The following is a 22,444-nucleotide window of genomic DNA, read 5'->3' as shown; positions in this document are numbered from 1 at the left end:
ACCGAGACAAACAGGGGTAAGTGACTTGCCCAGGGTCACACAGTTAGTGCCTGAAGTCAGGTTTGGACTCAGGTCTTCCTGATTCTAAGTATGCTAAGCATTTTGTGTGTATTGATTTATTTGAGCCCATTGTTGATCCATATTCACATCTCTCCAATAACTCTCACATTCTATCAAGAAGGAAGTTCTTGCCTTATAGAGATTTTTTTTAAATGAAAGGAAAACAAAACAACACAAGGTATTAAATAATAATTTACATCTATAGGCTAGAACAGCCTGACTTGGTCAATGATGTAATTTCTCAACCGTTGCCAAAAGTGATAGAATGACTGAATAGGTGATTGATGGACAAGATGGGACAACAATGTAGGAAATTGGGTGGGTAATTATATTATCATCAGCCCTGGGTGAACATAGAGTCCGTAGTAGTGGGAATTATTTATTCCCATGAGATTTTAGCTCTGTCTGCACATACAAAGTGAAGGGGAGCACTGAGGCAGTTACCCAAATAATAGTGAGTGTATCAAGAGGGGAAACCCTGCCTTATTAGTTATGATACCTCCTTTCTACCTCTGCCATGTCTAGAGTAGCACAATGGACATCGAAGTTACTCAACAAATATTTTAAATAATGAAATAAATGCACTATTAAATAATCTAAAAAATTCAGTTTTTATATAGATATCTGTATTTCTTAGATGAAAGGTAGTTTTTTGAGCCAAATTATCTGAATATGCAGTCTTTGAGTTGAATTATCCATCTCCCAGCAACATGATGTCATTAAAAGCTGTATTACAAGAAATGGAAAGGTGGGGTTGACATATCACAAAGACAATTTCAAACTGAGCCTTAAATAAGTGCTCTGATGGGGGCTCAAAACTTCAGCTAATCCCAACAAGGAAGGAATGATCAGTTGGTGGCTCTGGATTTGCTTGAGCCCAGGGGACAGACCTGGGAGAAATGGGTAGATGTCTCAAAGAGGACGATTTAGAGTTGATGGAAGGTTAATAAGAAACCCCAACTTCCTAAAAATGAGAGTTATTCAAAATGGGAATGGGAGGATTTCTGTACAGACTTGTATTAACAGGTTGTCTCCTGGCTTTTCCTGGCATGAGACTTCATGCAATGAGTCCTACGCTATCTCCAGACTCCAGGCATCTTCAGTGGCTCTCCTCCATGGCAGAAATTCTCTCCCTTCTCAGTTCTGCCTCTTGGCTTCCTTCAAGTCCAAGCTAACATCGCATTTTCTATAAGAAGCCTTTCCTGATACCCCTCAATGCCAGAACTTTCCTTCTATTGTTTGTCTCCAGTTGTCCTATATAGATCTTGTTTGTACACATTTATTTTCATGTTGTCTCTCCCATTCATCTAGGAGACCCATGAGAGCAGACTATCTTTTAACTCTCTTTATATCTTCAGTTCTGAGGACAGTATCTGACACCTTTTAAATTGTTGTTCAGTGGTGTCCAACTCTTGGTGACCCCGGTTGGGTTTTTATTTAGCAAAGATGTTGGATTGGTTTGCCATTTTCTTCTCTAGCTCATTTTTCAGACAAGAAAATTGAGGTCAACAGAGTTAAGTGACTTGTCCAGAGTCACATAGCTAGTAAGTGTCTGAGGTCAATTTTGAACTCCGGTCTTTCTGACTCCAGGCCCTGGGGCTGTATTCACTGTACCTTCTAACTGTCTTTCTAATGCATAGTATGCACTTAATATTTATTGACTGACTGATTAGCATGTATGCTTCCTGAAGGCAGGTACTATTTCACTTTTACCTTTTCATCTCTGGTGTTTATCACAGTAGGCTGTATGGATGGTTAGCGAATCTGAGCCTCAGTTTACTTGTTGTAAAATGATGATAAAGAGGCATTGTGATACAGTAAACAGATCTCTCAATTTGGAGTCAGGGGTTCAGATCCTAGCTTTGCCACTTACTAGCTATGTGACTGTGGTCAGGTCTTTTAATCTCACTGAGTTTTAGGCATTTCTTTACTGGTTATGAGAATGAAGAGGCTGGGCTATATATGACCTCTAAAGTACCTTCCAGCTCTAAATCTACAACGTCGTGATACTTGAATTTCACAGGGTAGGGCAGGTTGTGAGCTTAGCACTTGGTGAATTGTAAAGTCTTACATAAATGCACATCATTATTATTCTATACCAGTTACTCAGGTCAATGAACATGTATTAAGTACCCACTGTGTGCCCAGGTACTGTGCTAAGTGTTTACTGTCACTGTTGAGATTTGAGATTTTCTTGGTAAAGATATTGAAGTGGTTTGTCATTTCTTTCTCCTGCTCATTTTACAGATGAGGAAACTGAGGCAAACAGGGTTAAGTGACTTGCCCAGGGTCACACAGCTAGTGAGGCCAGATTTGCACTCAGGAACATGAGTCTTTCTGATTATATGTCCAGTGCTCTATCCACTATGCCACCTAATTGCCCCATTCTAAGTGCTGGGGATGTAAAAGACAGTATCTGATCCTAAAGAGCCTATAGCCTAACAGGATGGACAAGACGAAAACAGCTATAAACAAATCAGCTATTTTCAGGGAAAACTGGAAATAATCAACAGAGAGAAGGCACTGGAATTAGGGGAGATAGAGAAAAGCTTCTCATAGAGGATGGGATTTTAGCTGAGACTTGAAGGAAGCCAGAGAAGTCAGGAGGTCAAGGAGAGGAACACATTTCAGGTCTAAGGGATGACCACTGAGAATGCCTAGAGTCTGAAGATGTGGCATCTTATGCCAGGAACAGCCAGGAGGTTAGTGTCATTGGATAGTGGTAAGCAGACTGGAAAGGTGGGAAAAGGCAGATTATGAAGGCCTTTGACTACTCTACATATCTACGTAGTCTTTATCACAGACTTCACCAAATACAACAACATGATGTAACTAAAGGAAGCCCATATTAGTGTATGGTCTATACTTAGGTTATTACATGGATATATGTAATAATACTAGCTGCCATCTCTAGAGGGATTTACATACCAGATCCCATTTGACCCTTCACAACAACCCTGTGAAGGAAGTCCTATTATTCTCACTTTATAAATAAGTCAAGCTTAGTGAGCTAAGTGATTCACCAGCAGTTACACAGATAGCTGGTATCCACATTGGGATTTGAACTCAGGCCTTGTCCTTGTAACTCCAGGTGTCACCCCATACTGTCACACTGCTTTTCCTAGATTGTCAGACCTTGCAATCCCCATAGTGCCAAGCTCATGGCCTTCAATGGTCAGTAGCTATCCAAAAACTGTTTGAGAATTAATTGATTAAAATAGGGCCCTTTTCCTCACAAGTGCATCAGATAATGCTATAAAATTATTCCACTTAACCCAAACCTACACACAAACACATACATGTGGAATATGTGCATGTATGTATGTATCAATTTTTCAGATGGCTCTTTTGGTTTTTGGTAAACACCTATTTTCAGTGTCTGTCACAACATTCCATGTATTAAATCAGGAGGCCAAAATGTATTTCTCCATTCATATATTCTGCCATAAACTTTATATCAGTTCTATCTTTTCTGTGTACTCAAATTAGCTCAACATAATGGAAATATTAAAATATTAATAAGTAGATAGCCTTGTTTGGACCCCTTCTTGAATTTAGAACCTTAGCTTAAAAATGAAACAAAAGTATTTGACGTGTTATTAACAGTATCCTCATTTCAATCTCATCATTAACATTACTGTTAAGATTGAGAAAACACCTTGGTGGCTGTGTCCACATCTACTTCCCCCATGTTTGTTAGTGATTTATTTAGAAAACCACCTCATTGGAAGAAAAAAAAAGATTTAATTGTGCTTTGAAGTATGATTAAAATTATATGCCCTTGCTCTGATGCTCCTGTTGGATTATCATAATGTACTTTGTTCTATAGAATGAAAATGTGAATTAGATTCACGTAAATGGCAAAAGAGACCACTTGGATTCTCTGTTCTTTTTTACCTACCCCTTTGGCATCAATCACACCAGGCTTTGCATTAAACTTCACCGTCTTCAATCGAGCACGTTCCTTTCTTTCCACTCTGGAGAATAAAAACAAAAACAGGAGAAAACAGATTAGGTTACTAAACAGGAATTAAAAGAAAAAGTAAATAGTTTTATTACTTTACATATTCTCTTCTGTCCTCACATCTCTCCTCAACTTCTTTGACTCAAATCTACTCAAATTTTATCATATTTGAGGGAAAGGAAGGTTTAGTATCAAGTTTCTAAGTGGAAGCCAGCAATGAATCCTCAAAATTCATTATACTGTTTGTATGGAAAGTTCAGTGTTTAGAAAAAAGGTAGAGATTGATGAGATAGAGGGCTGACCTCAGAGTTAGGAAAATTTGGGTTAAATCTTTCATATGACACATACTTTTGGTTATCACCATATGTAGGAGGGATTTCCACACCAGGAATTCTTGATGTAGATGAAGTCACAGGGCTGGGTAGTATAGGTATGCATGCATGCATTCATGTAACAATGTGACTTAGTGACTAGAAAGACACCTTTTGAGTAAGAAAGACTGAGGTTGAAATTCTGCTTCTGATAATTACTGACTAGGTGAGTCTGGGCAAGTTTTTCTACCTTTCACTGCCCTAAACTTCTCCTATTTCAGGACTATTGTCAATCTGAATTTCTAAGGGAGATTTCCTTCCCAGGAATTCCTTTAATCAAAGAAATCACAGAAGTTCTGATCTGATTCTTTCTTTCTTTCTTTCTTTCTTTCTTTCTTTCTTTCTTTCTTTCTTTCTTTCTTTCTTTCTTTCTTTCTTTCTTTCTTTTCTTTCTTTCTTTCTTTCTTTCTTTCTTTCTTTCTTTCTTTCTTTCTTTCTTTCTTTCTTTCTTTCTTTCTATGTATCCATCTGTCTGTCTGTCTATCTATCTATCTATCTATCATCTATCATCTCTGTTAACTCTATCTATCTATCTATCTATCTATCTATCTATCTATCTATCTATCTATCTCTCCTTCATCTCTGTAACTCTATCTATCTATCTATCTATCTATCTATCTATCTATCTATCCATCCATCCATCCATCCATCCATCCATCCATCCATCCATCCATCTATCTATCCATCCATCTTCTCCCCATCTGTTCAATATATGTGTTTATGTCTATGAGTAACTAGGTAGCACAGTGGATAGAACACTGAGCTTAGAATCAGGAAGGCTTCAAATACTCATTAGCTGTGTGATCCTAGGCAAGTCACTTAACTCTGTTTGCCTCAGTGTCCTCATCTTTAAAATGAGCAAGAAAAGAAAATGGCAAACCATTCTAGTATCTTGGCCAAGAAAATCCCAAATGGGGTCATGAAGATTTGGACATGATAGAAATGACTCAACAACACAGACAAGTATCTATATAAGTATGTATATATCCGTATGTCAGGGCAGGGGTGGGAAACCTGTGGCCTCAAGATCACATGTGGCCCTCTAAGTCCTCAAGTACAGACCTTTGAATCCAAACTTCACAGAACAAATCCACTTAATAAAAGGATGTGTTCTATAAAACTTGGACTCAGTCAAAAGATTGCATTCAGGGACCCAGAAAGTCACATGTGGCCTTGAGGTCACAGGTTCCCTACTCCTGTACCAGGGGTTTTTAACTAAGGATCCATGAACTTTTTCTTTAAATGTTTTGATAATTGATCATTGATTTCCTTTGTAATCTTCTGCATTCTATTTAATGCATTTAAAAAGCATTCTTCTGAGAAGGAATCTATACACTTCACCAGACTACCAAAGACACACAAAAAGGTTAAGAACCCTTGATGTACACATACATACGTGTAAATATATATATTAGCATCTTATATATGTGGGTATATAAATGTATGTGCATATAATACTAACGTTTTACCCAGTTAAAATTTTCCCCAAACTAAACAGAAGAACTGAGTAGATTTCTGAAGCCTAAACTTATCGTAAATTGATTCTACTTTGCAAATGAGAAGTCTTTTACATTTTCTGTTGAAACACTGAGGGGACAGGTTTCTATAGCTACACAGCTGAGCCACAGGATTTATTTACTTCACTTTGGTGCACAATATCTGCATGGATACAGTGGAATCAAATTGTTCAAAGGTAATTATTGATATTAAAGCTTAAGAACTGCCATAGTTTTGCACTTGTGGACCAAGTGGTATGACAGAAAAGGGAGAAAATGAAGGCCTAAATCACCATAATCTGCCAAATGGAAAGAGGATCATGGGGGAAATTATTGGCTCCAAGCTTTCTTGGCTTCTCTCAGCTTTAACGCAGGTGAAAATATTGATCAAAACTGCCTCTCTCTCATCCTCCAAAAATGCCAAACATTGCATGAACATTATTCTGGACTCTTTTTGTAAACCAGCCTTCCTAATGAGGACTGATGGATACTACTTCCTTATGTCCCAATAAAATTACTCTCTCATTTACAGAGGCTACTGATGCTTTTAACCACACGTTACAAAGGCATTCAATCCAATAAACATCAAATAAGTACCTCTTAAAAGACAAGTAGGGTTGTAAAAATCCCAAACTTAGGATAAGAAGCCTCAGTTTTCTCATCAGCAAAATGGAATTTGAAATACTCACAGTATCTAACTTATGGAGATTTTGAGGTGGGGGGGAGTACTTTGTAAATTTCTAAGTAATAAATCAATATGAGCTTTTAATAAGGGCATGGAAAGAAGGAAGGAAACAAGCCTTTATTAAGCACCTACTATGTGCAAGATGATGTGCTAAGTACTCTTCAAATATCTCATTTGATCCTTATGACAACACTAGGAAGGAGGTATTATTACGATACCCATTTTACATTTGAGGCAACTGAGGCAGGCAGCGCTTGTTTCTTGCCCAGAGTTGCAGTTAGCAAATATCTGAAGCTAGATTTGAAATCAGGAGTTCCTGACTTCAGACCCATAATTATATGCATTGTATTACCTAGAAGCTTCTAGATAATATGCATGGTCATATTGTAAGTCTTGAGGATTGTTCATCTGTTTAATTTTGTTTTGGCTAGTACCTATGATTGCATCAGTATGATAAATTCCTCGTTGTGGATCATGAGTTCAAACTCAAGCTCTGCCATTTACTCTCTGTCTGACTTTGGAAAAATCACCTCACCTCTCTGGGCCTGTTTCTTTGTATGTAAAATAATAGGGATGGGATATATAGTCTTGAAGGACTCTTCTAGTACAATGCCAGGCCATAAGTTCTTAAAAATGCTTGATGATTGATTGATTCTAGTTCTAAGAAATTACAACAGTTGAATTTGATCATGCAGTTCACATAAGTTGTGTCCTGGTTATTTTGAAAATGAATTAAGGTAGAAAGTGACAAACCGTCCTAAAATGGTACAAACAGTGTTATGGGAATTCCTACTACATACACTCATAGGATTGACCAATGCTTTATACATATGTTAACTTACATTTAGCTTTCATTTATCTTTTCATTTAACAGTTTCCTTCACAAACAAATTCTAGATATATCACATTCTTATTTTCAAGATTCGTGTGCTGAATTTTACATTTTCCTAATAAATCTTTCTCATTAAAGACATTCCAATAGTCGATTTGCCACACCTTTCTCCTACTCCCCACATTCTTAATAGGGTTGTCTACCTTTAGGCAGATACTGAATAAACTAATATGTGATAGTCTCATCAGAATGATAAATGCTTTGGGAAGAACAGAGAATTTGGAGTTCAAAGACCTGTCTTTGATTTGTGATTCTGCCATGTAACCATGTTGGGCATGAGATCTGTTACCTCATGTGCTAAAAGGAAATGGTTGGACTAGAGGAGTTAGGTTCCCTCTGACTTTAAATCCCACCATCCTGTATGTTTAGTTATCTACCTTATATATCTAATGAACATCTATTTGATTTCAAAATGTTGCAACTATTTTAAAAAATCTGATACATAGTCAAATAAAGTGAATTTTCATTCACAAAGGTAAGGAATAAATGAATTGAAGATCTTGTTAATATCTCAAATTTTGGCACAGCATTGAAGGTTTACAATGACATTGATGATCTTGAATGAGCCCATATAAAGTAATAAAAATTCATGACAAATGTGAAGCTAAAGGTTTTTTTTTTAAAATTTTAAAAATCTAGAAGATTTTTGGCAATTCTTGGTTGAGCTTTAAATAAACCAAGACCAATTTGTGTTTTAAAATGGATATGAAATGAGCAGTTCTTGGAGGAAGGGGTGGGGAGGGCAAATTGCTATTTTTTAAAGATAATTTTCAACTCAAAAAGACTAATAATACAGATTAACCAAGTGCATGATCATCTACAATGTGGTTCTGATAAAGGTAAAGCAATTAGCAGTTGGATTAAAGCAAAAAGTATGATAAATTCATTTTAGCATTAAAATTCAAATTGGCTTTATATAACACTCCCAAAATCAGCAATTTCTACTGCTCCATTTTAGCAGGTTTATTAAAAGACTTCATTTGGAAATTGCCCAAGGTCATTAGGCCAAAGGATCTGTCATTTTTTCCTTCTGAGTCCTGCTTCATCACCTATGTGATTACCTAGGTCTTCTGTGATGGGAACTCAATGAAAATAAGTATAAGGAGAACAATTACTTGTGAAGAAAAAAAAAATAATTCCTTCCTTTGACTTTGAATTTAAAGATGGCAGAATACATAGAGTACTGAACTTGGATTTAGGTGAATTTGAATTTGAATTTGAATCGAATTTGAATCCACCTACTATCTTTGTGACTCTGGGTTAAGTCACTGAACCCCGCTGTGCCTCAGTTATCTCATCTGCAAAATAGGGATAATATCAGCTCCCTGCCAGAAATGCTGAGGATGAAATGATATAAAGGATGCAAAGTGCTCTGTCAACTTTAAAGTCCTCTATGATTGCTACTCGTTGATGTTGTTATTGTTATATCCGGTGATGGATCGCTGCCACCAGCTCCAGCAAGATACATCATGGATGGAGGGCAGGCTGGAATATGTATTTACACACACACATTTTATATATATATATATATATATATATATATATATATATATATATATATATATATATATATATATATATATATATATATATATATATATATATATATATATATATATATATATATATATATGGAGAGAGAGAGAGAGAGAGAGAGAGAGAGAGAGAGAGAGAGAGAGAGAATCACCTGTGACTACATATAGTCACCTGTATTAGTTGAAGCTACACCCACGCAACTTTGAGATGGGAAAATGGCCATGCAAGTCAAGGCAGACCTATCTAACCCCATGAGGCTGTGTTTAGTGGTCTATGCTTTGGAATGCTGGCCCACAAGGACATGTGAAAGAGAGCAGAAACTTGGGAGCACCCAGTCTACAAGGTGAAGAAAGATGTACAAGATCTCTTGGTGGTACTGCGGGAAAGTCAATCAATCAACAAGCATTTATTGAGTGCTTAATATATTCTGGGCACTGTGATAAGTGCTGATTATAAGAAGCAAAACTGAAACAGTTCCTGAAAAATGAGCAGTTCTGAATATCAGCAGGTTCGATGTATTAGAAGCTCTGTGACAAAGCATTGGGGAAATGTCACTTAGCAAGCGTGATGAAGGAGATCTAAATCACTAAACAAACAGATTGTGTCCCTCTAGTGGTTCCAATTTGGTTTCATCTGTCACAGAATGTCACAAAGCCTGGACCACAAGCAGCTGACTCGGAGGCCAAAAACCTCTATGGGATGAGCCAGTGGCCCAATTATTTGGACAAAGATGGAAATAGCAAGCATGGAAGTAATAATTCCTATGTTCAACTCAGCTCAGTAAATATTGGTCATGGGTCTACTATGTGCTATGAATTGATTTTACATAGATATATGATGAAGGCCCTCTTCTAAAAGAAACTGCAGTATAAAAGATACATACACATATATAATATTTTTATATACATACACACGTATAGCAAATATATCTATACACTTACAAAAGTGATATATATTACATACCATATTTACCTGTATATACAAATGTATCTATATGTAGATACAAATATATCTATATGTAGATATATTTATAAGGGAAGTTTAGTGATTGGTACAATGGAAAGGTCTAAGAGAAGTTGATTAGGGAGAGATTACTTTCATATATGGAGGGGTAAGTATGGGTCAGGAACATCTCAAAGGAGGAGAAAGCATTCAAGATGATCTTTGAAGGGAGGTATCTTAAAAGACAGAAATGAAGGGAAGTCCATTCCAGACACGGCATCATCAAAGGCAAAGAAATGATGAGGGCAGGGCAAGAATGGGGGACAGTGAGTACTCCAGTGTGGAGTATGTCTGAAAAAAAATGAGATGTACTGGAAATGTTTATTAGAACCTGATGATCTCAAAACCTACTATGTTTGTTGTTGTTCCAATGTTTTAGTCATGTCCAACTCTATGTGACCCCACTTGGGATTTTCTGGGCAAAGGTACTAGAGTGGTTTACTATTTCCTTCTCCAGCTCATTTTACAGATGAGGAAATGGAGGCAGTGTTAAGGGACTTGCTCAGGGTCACATAGCTACTAAGTGTCTGAGGCTTGATTTGAACTCAAGAAGATGAATCTTTTTGACTTTAGGACCAACACTATCCACTGCACCACCTAGCTGCCCCAATGATGCTATAACAGAAGTAATACATTGCAGTAAAGATATGTGTGTATGCATATACATGTGCATATGCACATATACGCACATACATATGCATATATGCATGTACACATACACATGTGCGCATACATATGCCTAAATATAAATAATCCTTCCATGTTCTCTTATGATAACTTTAGTCCATCAGCCAACAAGTATTTATTAAGAGGTTACTATGTGCCAGGTACTGCACTGGATACTGTGGATACAATTAAAAAGAATAAAATAATCCCTACGTGGAAGGAGCTCACATTCTAACAGGAGAGTATTGTTTAAAAAAAAAAGCCATGGTGAGTATGTATAATCAATTATCTTCTGAGGTATTTTTTGATAAAAATTTTAACTCAAATCAAAATATTCCAATATTATAAAATGAGTTGGGGGAGAATCCTTTACAGCAACATCCAAGGATGAGCCCAAAGTATCAAAGTGTGTTAGGAGCCACCGGTGTGGCAGGCAGGTAGGCAGCCACTGAAGATGTTGTGACTGAGGTACCTTTGACACAGCAAAAGATGCCTCCCAGGCACATTTTCAGAAAGTAGAACAAGAAACAAAGGGTCTAAATTGTTGAAGGGCAGATTAGGGGCTCAATATAAAATGCAGATGCAAAGCTGGAAGGGACCGTAAAGGCCATCAAATCCAATCGCTTCATTTTACAAATGAGGAAAGAGGAAAACTTTCTTGGAAGCAGACCTCTCCCTAAGTGGAATAGGCAGCTTTGGAAGCGGTGGGTTCCCCACCATTGGCAGTCTTTAAGTCATGATGAGAACTTTCTCATTATACAAAGGTTATTTATTATGATCTATTAAGGAAAGGAGAACCACAGAGGATTTCTAAATGGGGGGGGGGGGATGTTATTATCATAGCAATGTGAGCTCCCTGAGAGCAGCAGCTTGCTTTTTTTAATACTTCTTTTTGTATCCCCAATGCTTGACACATAATTGGTACTTAATACATGCTTCTTGACTTACTGATTGTATTAGATACATTTCTTGGGTAATGGTGTTAGAGGATGTTATAGAGGACATGGTATTAAAGAGGGAAAAAGAATGGAATTTTCTTAGTTAATCACTGAATGGGCGCTGCTTCAGTCAAACTGAGACCTGTTAAAGACCTCCATTTAAAACGAACAAGGTCTCCCACTTCATTGGGGCCATCTCCAGTTGTCCAGTTGTCTATATCTGTCCATTGGACACAGATGGCTCTGGAGGAGAGAGTGAGGCTGATGACTTTGCACAGCCCTGCCTCACTTAAATCCAACTCACTTACATGTTATGGCATCACCTTCCTGATGTCATGGTCATCTTTCATAACAAAGGACAAACGACATTACAGTAATGTAAATGAAGTAATATTAGAGACTATATTAGGGTCACTGAAATGGGAGTGGCAAAGGATGGAGGGCAATGGATGCCAGAACTCATGAAGGTAGACTCAACAAGACTTGACTGCTGGTGAGATGTGACAAAAGACAAAACAGAGAAAGACAAAATAGTCAAAGGTAGATGAAATTTTGAGGCTTTGTGGCTTAGAGGGTGGTGGAACCATCATGGAGAATGATGAGGGAGTTAAATATGAATAAGCTAAGAGCTCCTATTTTTTAAGGACTTTACATTCCCTCACAACAACCCAGTGAAGGAAAAAATGCAAGTCGATACCTGTTTCAAAGAGCAGAAAACTGAGACTCTCTGTAAGAAGCACAGTGACTTGTCACAAGTCACACCTCCTGAAAAATTCCAGTCAACCATCCCCACCTATCCACAGCTAAACCCCAAACAACTACCTATGACCTACTTTTTTTCATTTCTTCAGGACTGAAAGTTCAAAGTGTAGGGAAAAAGAACCAAAATAGGACATGGAACAGTGAAAATAAAGCTAGGTCCAGTAGAGATGCATGTTCTTTTTGACCAGCTAGGCAGAATGATCATGTTAAGCTGTTTCTAGGCCCTAAGGGATACCTCAGATGAGCAAGCCTTTAGTTGTTCAACCTTGAAAAATGTTTGGAGAAGACATTTCACATGTATTTTCCACCCTTAACTTGTCCTTTAGATAAGGTAAGAGAAAAAAAGAAAAATCCCTATGTCTATAAATTCATGTGCACTTAAAAATAGCTTATCAACCTGACATTGCCTTAAATAAATATTTATTCTATAGAATAAGATACAATTTGAAGAGATGATGGAATTTTTTAACTAACAGACATAAATAACATAGTTCTCATCCTTTGCCTATTGGAATTTTACCCATTCTGCTCAGCCCAAATGTCAACTTCCATAGAAAACTGTCTTTTACTTAAACCAGCTGGAAATGAGCTTTTCCTCCTAAGACCTCTCCGAGCACACTCTTTGTGCCTCTCTTATGTGGTTTCCTGGTTTGCTTTTATATTATAGCTACTTTGGTACTGATCATATCCTCATCTACTATCAGATTGTGAACTCTTTTGAAAGACTTGGGGTCAGGGAGATCAACTCGAAATCACAGACCTACTGAACTCTAGAAGGAGAAATAGGGATGAAGAACACAAGATGGTGGAAAGGAAATTGGAATCAATACTGGGTTTGTATCCAAACTTTGCTTCTTACTATCTATATGATCTTTGGCAAATCCCTTAACCTCTCTGGGCCTCAGTTTCCCCTATGTATACGATGTTCTCTCTCTTATGAGAATGTAAGCTCCTTGAGGTCACGAACTGTTTTGCCTTTTGACCTCAGTGCTTAGTAGAATATCTGGAATGTTACTGGCTTTTGTTAACAGCTGATTAATTAACCTGTAAAGTGAAGATGGTGAACTAGATATTCTTTAAGGTCTCATTCGGCCTTCAATTTATGAATATATTGAATGGTGTCATGGGAGAAAAAAATTCTGTCATTTGTGTAGCAAAAATCTGGATTCTAATCATACCTTAGACACTCCCCAACTGTGTGATAACTTCTCTGTTGCCTAACCTCCCTGTGGTTTCCAACATTAAAGTTGTTGGGAAGAAAGTGCACTGCGAATCTTAAATAATATATTTATATTTTATAATATATTATATATCATTGCTTTTCTATTCATGGTAACAATTCGGGGTCAAATGTTTATTCCAAATATTCATAGGGCCTATTTGTGCCTGACTTGTGGTAAAGCCTTCTGAGCTCATATTAGAAAGATCAGCCAAGCCTAGACATATTGTACCTTTGACCCCAACATAGTAATGTCATTTTGATCCTCTTTGTGAATGAAGGACAATAATCAACTGACCAACTAATTTAAAAAATGTTTACAGGATTGAGTTAACTCTATTCCAAGGAAGGAATGGATCCCCAAAACAGATTTAGCATCTGAGAAAGATTAGTGTACTTTCATTATTTTGTTTGGAATAAAGCATTTAATTAGTTTGTTTTTAGCAAAAATCCTCTCTGCTTAGAACCCTGGCCAAAATGCTAAAATGAGAAATAGGGCTGAAAAATGTGAGGAATATATTCTGACAACTGGAGGCTCCAGAGATTTGGAAATGGCCATGACTTAATAGGCCCAACTGTTTCCCTCTGCCTTCTTTTCTACTTCCCATCTGCTCCTTTGGGCTCAGTTCAGATATATAGTAGGGATAGGGTGGGGGTGGGTAGCTGGCATGGGACATCATTTTACCAACAGAGTCTTTACTTCTCCCTGCTCTGTTGGGTTACTTGAAGAGCAAACTTTCAATACTGTGCTAATATTACTTATTTTGGATTTTACCAGTCACACATTAAATATCACTTGTCATTCCCCAGAAAACATGGATCATGGAACCAGCTGTGTCAGGGCAAAGGGCCTTTTTATAATAGGGGTTAGAAAGGAAATGTATAGGGGCAGAGGTTGTATCTGGAGTCACAGCATCTGGGGTCTCAGCATTACTGCTTAGTATCTGTGTGGCTCTGGGCATATCATTCAACATCTATGGGCCTCAGTTTCTTAATCTATAAAATGATGATGAATTAGATGCTCTCCAAGGTTCCTTCAACAAAATGTATAATCTGGCAAACCAATGGTGTCATTACAGAGATTATTCCTCAGCTGTGGTCTTCAGATCCTAAAGATAGAATGATGGCTTTCCATTTATAAATAAGATATTAACCCTAGGAAGATGGCATCCATGGAAAAAGTCTAATGACAAATTGTTTTCAAACCTCATTTAATCAGTAAGACTTAAGGATTGGAAACTTAGCCAGATTCTCAGGAGAAAATTGGAGAGTAATTCTTTCTCAACTATAAATTCTGGCTTTTTCTGGTCTACTGCACCCATCATAAAATAAAGCAGAAATGGATACAGAAATATGATTTACAATTCCAAATCCATTTTCCCTGATCCAACTTTACTGTGGCTGCTAAAAGTGGTTCTCATCCAAGAAGCTAGAGAAATGGTAAATCAGACAGCTGGACAATGATCATCGGAGGCAGTTGGAAAATGATTTCACTCAGAAAACTGCTGAGAGCTCTTCAGAAGAAAGAGGCCTCGTGAGTACAAAGTGCTATTCGTGGCATTGCAAGGTTGAGAGTGATCTCTTCTCAAAGAATATGCTGGGATGAAGGATGAAGCCAGAGACCCTCAACAAATACTTCACAGAACTAAAGCATCTCAAAATCAGAAGGTATCTCAGAGATCATCTTATCCAATTCACACCTTAACGAGAATCTCTCTACTACACACAAGATGAGTGGTCACCTGGTGTGTGCTTGGAGATCTCTCTGAAGGAAAATCCACTACCTCCCCAGGAAGCCCATTCTACTTTTGGAGAGCTTTGATTCATAGTAAATATTTCTGTATATGAATCCTAAATATGCCTCTCTGTAAATTCTAGTTCTGCCCTCTGCGATCAAGTAGAACAGGTACAATCCTGCTTTCACTTGGCAGTTCTTCAAATACACGAAGATAGCTACCAAGTCTTCCTGAAATCTTCTCCCCTTCAAGCAAAATGTTTCCAGTTCTTTCATGCAATTCTCAAGTGGCAGGGACTCAATGCCTGCCCCTTTCTGGATCACCCTCCTCTGGATGCTAGCCTTCATATAATTTAATGCCCTTGAATGAATACAATACACCAGAAAGGTTATATTAGGGCAGAGTGAAGAGTCTTTTCTTGTGAACAAAGATCATATTTTGCCCACCATATGACATCATTCACTCATTTGGAACATGCAGGGTACTATCTAGCCATGTGTCTGCCATCTTGGACTTGTGAAATCAGCATTTTAAAGGACATTTATAGTACTGTATGTGAAAAGGAACATATACTGAGTTCCATTATCATATTGCAAGGTTACTATATCTGGTAGAGAACTAATTCTTTAGGCTTATATAAAATTTGCCATATAAAACATCCAGAGGTCAATTCTCAGCATTGACTTATATATCATCATAGCAACCTTTGTGAGGTTGAGCATAGTATTACTGTTACTTTTAGTCTCTCAGGTGGAGAAAAATAAGCAGAAATTCAATAAAGGGACTGAAACTCATATTGATATTCTCATATTTCTTCAATTCATGTCTACACAGAGCTGAAAGGGACCTTGGAGTAATCTATTCTAACTCCTTAATTTTATAAATGAAGAGAGACTTCCCCAATAATACACAATAACAGGGTATGAACCTGTGTCCCCCGACACTCTTATGCCATACTTCCTTAAGGCAAAACCAAAGGGAGAACTTTTGGAATGGTTTGTCCCATTGTATTTTGTATTGGTGGGGCATCTTGACTCAAATGAACAATTCAGCCAACATGTATTAAGTGCCCATGTGGCATGACACTCTACTTGGTGCTGGGAATAAAAAAAAAAGCAAGCCCTTTCCTCAAAGAAGTTATGTTCTAATGTGTTACAACACCAGCTGTCTTTAGTTGGTCCCTGGTACTTTATTCTAAACCTGTAGCGTATGTGTGATCTGAGTTATAGCTTATGGCAAGAAGCTTATCTTTGCTTTTAGTATGTATTTTTCATCCTAGAATTTGTGGTTAATCTTGGAATGCTTGGGAGGGGGAAGAGTGACAAGACCCATGCTGCCATGAAATGAGGATTATGGTATCACTTCCTTGATACCTCTCTTATGCCTAAAAGGTAGGAGAAAAATCCCAGTGTCTGATAGTCAGAGATGCACTAATCTCTGGCCCCAGACAATAGGGCCAATATTCCTCCCTCCCTCCCTCCCTTCATCTCTCCTTCATTTTTTCCTTCCTTCTTTCCTCCCTCCCTAACTCTTTCTTTCAAGGTGCATCATGGTATGGTAGAGAGAACACTCGAAGTCAGGTCACAAAGGAGCTGGAACCTTGACTCTGTGATTTACCACCTGTGTAATCTTTGGCAAATCACCTCACCTGTTTGAGACTCAGCTTCTTTTTCGGTAAAATGAGCCTGCAGCATTAGGTAACCTCTATGATGGCTTCCAAGTTTCCTTCCAGCTCTTAATCTATGATTCCATGACCTGTGACCCAAGACTCCTCTCTGTGCTAAATCCTATGGAGATCTTCCAACTTCATCATTTTAGAGGAAGAAACTGCGGTTTACACAAGCTCAGAGACTTTCCTCAGAGCACATACCTCATTAGTGGCTGAATCAAGGTTAGAACCTTTCTGGTCTTTTAACCCAATACTGCTCCTACACTATCATACTATTGCTTCTAAAGAAAGCAGAGAAAACAGGACAGATACATCTTTTTCTCCTCATTCTAACCCTGTTCATATGACCAAAATAAAGACAGCAAGAAGACGCACAGAACTCACGGCCCAGCCTTCTCCAAGGCTGAGGGAATCTGAAGTCTTATCTTCCACATAAATCATAACTCCTCAAACCTGGGCTTATCTTAGTTCAATCCTCACATGACCTTTCATACAGCAAGCAGTCCTGCACTGCCTGATTACATGAATCATCTGTTTAAAGGCATTTCAGAAATCAATGTGTTATGGATGAGAAAATGGCCTGGTAGCATTTTGAAAATATAAAAACAGCTTTTGGGAATAAGCTGATAATTTTAAACAACATCACTCCTGACTTTCATTTCCTTGGTTTTCCAGGGTATGGTCCAACAATTTCTTGTCCTTGCACAAAGACTGGATACTGAGAGATATTCCTTGAGAAGATAATTCCTCTTACATGAAGATAATTAGGAGCACCAAGAGCCAAAAAGCAAGTCAACTAGCTGCCCCTAGGAGAGGATTTCTTAAATTTTATAGTGTCTTGGGCACCTCTGTCACTCTGGTGAAGCTTCTGATTCCCTTTTCAGATTCATATTTTTGATAGATACATAAGATAAATAGAATGACAAAAGAAAGCAATTAAATTGAGATATAGCTATAGCTCTTTTTTAAAGTTTACAGAGCTGCCCTAGAGTAAGAATCCTTTCTCTAGTCTAAGGGTTTTGCCCACCTTCTTAAATTCCTGGCCAAGGATGACCAAGGAGGAAAATTCACCCTGTTAATGGCTCTGGCTGTGTCTACACAATGCCAAAGATGAGGATGAAAATGAAAGGAAGGCTAATTCCCCAAAAGTTGGTATTTATGTATAGCCAGCTATGATTGGCATCCTCTAGAGAAAACATCTAGATTTCTAGGAGAATTTTCATTTTTTTCCACCAGTATTTGGTAATATCATATACATACACAAAACCTCAGTCTCCTAAATAAACAATATTCCATCTTTCATCTCTGTACCTTTGCATAAGGTGCCTCACATACCGGGAATATGCTGCTTCCTCACTTGCTTAAAATCCCTATCATCCTTTAAAGTTCAGTTCAAGTGCCACCTCCTACACTGTTGTGATTTGTCCTTTGCTCTTGAAGAGGACCATGACATTAGGAAGGTGATGCCACGACTTGCAGGTGAATTGGATTTGAGTGAGGGAGGGCTGTGCAAAATCACCAACCTTACTATCTTTTCTGGAGCCATTTGGGTCCAGTGGCCAGTTATAGATTAGGATGACTAGAGATGGCCCACCACTACCTCCTACATGAGGGCCTCATGCATCCATGAAGTGGCTGATGACATGCCCCCTCCTTCCCAGCCTAAATAACTATTTTGTATTTACTTATATGTGGGCAGAGTATTTACCCTGAGAGGATGTAACTAACCTGTAGGAGAGCAGGAATGGTTTTATTATTGTGCACTGTCTAGCAGAAGGCCTGGCATATAGTAGGTGCTTAACAAACCCATGTTAATTTATTGATTTGTTGGCATGGGCAACTGCAATCATGAATCTTCTAAAAGATTGCCTGATGTGCTTGCTATATCTCTGACGGGCTTTTCAGGGTCCTAGGAGAGGTAGTAACCTGCATACACTGACAAGTTTGTTCTGAAACACATGCACTGGAGTACATTAAACTGCTCCAAGAGGCACAAACAGCAAGACAGTCTGAACAGACTGTTTGTTTATCGTTTGGTGCCTTGTCAGAACATGAGCTCATAGTCACAAATTTTCATTAAAATCATAATATATGTAGAAAGAGAAAATTTAATTGGTGTCACCTGTCTGGGCTGGCAATTTCCTCTTCGATGAATTCTCAGATTAAACTGGTTTATTTTGGAAATTCTCTCTCTCTCTTTCTGTCTCTGTCTCTCTCCCTTCCTCCTTCTGTCTTTGTTTATTTCTCTCTTTATTTCTCTCACTTTTTTCTCTTTCTTTCTCTCTTATTGTTTCTATCTCTGCCTCCATCTCTGCGACCCTCTGTCTTTTGAGATGACTTTCTGTCTTCTCAGTCTCCTTCTCTCTTGATATCTCTGTATTTTTCTCTTTCATCCATCCCATAAAAGCTAAAGATCATAAATTATGAAATCAGAAGAGCAATCATTACCTTCTTTTGCTGGGGATGACACCCATCTCCTCACTGTCTCCCTCTAGAGTCACTCTTCGGGCTTGCCACCATTCATCATCAGAAGCATTGATAACATGGAGAATGTCACCGTATTTAAAGCTCAGTCCTTGACTTGGGAGTCCACTATCTTTGCTCTTGTCATAGTCAAACATGGCTCTGGAGAGGAAAAGAAAGAAAAATGCTCAAAAGGACATAGAATAACTATAGTTAGAAAGCAATCTGTATACATAGTTTCACTTACCCCTACAAGATAGTTATAGCGAGTACTATCAATCCATTTTATAGATAGGTAAGTTGATATTTAGAGAGTCTAAGTAACAGTCAAAGGCTTACCATCAGTGTCAATTATTAGGCTTGAAATTGGATCATTTATGCCCAACCCCAGTGCTCTTTGCATGATCAGTCCTTGTCTTGTCATTCATTCGTTTCAGTCATGTCAGACTCTTTGTGACCTCATTTGGGGTGCTCTTGACAAACATACTGAAGAGATTTGCTATTTCCTTCTCTACCTCATTTGGCAGATGGGGAAACTGAAACAAATAGGGTTCAATGACTTGTCTAGGGTCACACAGCTAGTGAGTGTCTCAGGCCAGATTTTGAACTCAGGAAGATGAGTCTTCCTAACGTCAGGCCCATCACTCTATCCACTTTGCCACCAATCCATCAATCACTAAATATTTATCAAGTACCTACATGAATGTGATTACACCATGAAGTCACCATATACAGCTTCATAAATAGAGGATTCTCTGTTTTGCATATTTACAAGATCAGAGGTGTCAAACACACAGCCCAGTTTACGGAGTACTGCTGAACCAGATGAAAATGTAATTGGTAAATATTTAACAGCATGAATAAAAATATAATAAAAAATGGATAATGTTACTATGTAGTTGTCTAAGTCAGTATATGCCCACAGGGATCATTGCATAAGGTTTATTAGTCTCTATTTCTATGGGAAGTGGCCAACACTGTGCTAGACAGCCTTGACAACCTGTTGGAGATTTATTCCTTTCCACTTGTGTCTATTACTCATACTCTGTGACTCAATTCCAGGTCTCTATTTGCCTCTTACTTGCTTCTCATCAGGAAACACTCTTCTTGGTGGAACATAATCAGAGAAGCGTTAACAGGGATGAAGGCTTTCTTTAAAAAGGGTATAAGAACCTTGCTTAAAGTTTTAGGGAAGGGGGAGAGGACAGAGGGATAGAATTTGGAACTCAGAACTTAAAAAAATCCCAAAGAATGTTAAAAACTGTTTTTACATGTAATTGGTGGGGGGAATAAAATGCTATTTTAAAAAAAATTTTGAAAAGGGTATAAGAATATTGAATAGACCTATCTCATGGTGTTGTTATGAAATCAAGTGAGATATTACATGTTAAAGAGCCTTGCAAACCTTCCATTGTTTGAGTATTACAAAAGGGTTAGTGCCATTTTTAGCATAAAGAGATTAAATTTAAATGGCACTAAGATTTTTGGAACATCCTGTGTTTGTTATCATTGTTGGTACAATCAGAAGGATTGAAGGAGCATAGAAACAAAGGAGAACTTAGGGAAGAAACATGGAGAGCATTCCTATTTCCCTTCAGAAATAAATATTTAAATCTGTGCTCATTTGAAGGACAATCAGAAATAATAAAAATAATAAAACATTATTATCTCTGGCACTTATATGGTGCTTCAAAGTTTACAAGTACTTTACATATAGTATTGGATTTGATCCTTACAACAGCCAATAAGTACTATTATTATCCTCAATTTATAGATGGGGAAACTGAGACTGAAATAGGTTAAGTGAGCACATCATACAGCCAATAGACATATCAGGCAAGATTCAGGTCTCCTGCAGGTCCAAGCTGAACATTGATTGGTTGTCTCTAGTATAGATGATGACACCATTTCAATGCCTTATTATGCCATGAAGGAGATCCTGGGATCTTAAAGTCTATTCTATTGGGGTAGGAACATGCTGGAAAGTTTTCACTTATAGGGACCCAGAAACAGACTGAATATTTGTGCATACAACTGAAAATGACTGAACAACAAAATCTGTTTCTAATCTTTTGTTGATTCAACAAACATAGTGTTTTGTATGAAGTAGGGACAATAAATATGGAGTGAGCTAATTGAATTTGTTATCATCATCATCATCATCATTATTATTGACAGCCTATGTGTCAATAATGATATTGACATATATTATTGACATATTGACAGCATGTATGTTCAATGAAAATCTATTCAATTCTTTTGAGATGGCATGGAAGCTACAAGAGAATCATGTCTATTTTGGATCCCAAGAAGACTATGTTATCAGTTTCATCTCAGGTTCCTGGTGGCTTGCAGAGTCAGACAGTTAGGAATTATTGATGGAGCATCCCCAGAGTTTCTTGCACTGAATCAAGCTCTTGGGACATGTATTAAAACAACAACAACAAATCTGAGTCTTGTCCTCAAAGACCTTGAGGTTTTAGAATTGGACTGGCCAATAAAGGTGGTGAGCTCACATTTTAGACATGTATGAATGAGAGCTACAGCCTTTGTTTTAGCACACTCTACCTAAGGAGACAATGTACGCTGCTGCCCAAAGAATACCCTTATGCAGAGGTGACTAATTGTAAAAAGAGCTGGAATTAGAATGGTTTTCATTTATTGTGCTTTTTGTTACTATACATGACAACTCAGAATCATAAACCTAGAAGCTAAGACCACAAAACTAGAAAGGGTTTTGGAGATCATCTAGATAAACTGCCTCATTTTATACATGAGGAAATTGGATCTGAATCCCAGGTATGCTACTTATGACTGCATAACCTTGGGTAGGTCACTTATACTCTATGGATCAATTGTAGTACTTATAAAATTAAGGGACTTGACATAATCGTAGTTTCTTAACCTAGGACTCTGAACTGGGTTAAAAATTTTTTTTTGTTGATAACTATATTTCAATAAAATTGGTTTCCTTTGCAATCCTAT

General features: G+C 37.7%; 1 protein-coding gene across 13 annotated transcripts in view; it reads right to left on the bottom strand.

Moving 5' to 3' along the window:
• The window catches only part of DLG2 (discs large MAGUK scaffold protein 2), a 1,590,913-nt gene that overhangs the window by 73,298 nt on the left and 1,495,171 nt on the right, over positions 1-22,444 (bottom strand). For all 13 annotated transcript variants that reach the window (XM_072610680.1, XM_072610682.1, XM_072610692.1 and 10 more), the window contains 2 exons: positions 19,445-19,621; positions 3,962-4,037 (listed from right to left, as the gene is read on the bottom strand). In XM_072610680.1, coding sequence (XP_072466781.1) covers positions 3,962-4,037; positions 19,445-19,621 — 253 coding nt within the window. The remainder of the gene's footprint in view (positions 1-3,961; positions 4,038-19,444; positions 19,622-22,444) is intronic.

This window comes from Notamacropus eugenii, chromosome 5 (assembly GCF_028372415.1).
Source record: "Notamacropus eugenii isolate mMacEug1 chromosome 5, mMacEug1.pri_v2, whole genome shotgun sequence".
Lineage (NCBI taxonomy): Eukaryota > Metazoa > Chordata > Mammalia > Diprotodontia > Macropodidae > Notamacropus > Notamacropus eugenii.
This window is presented reverse-complemented; position numbering and strand designations above follow the sequence as displayed.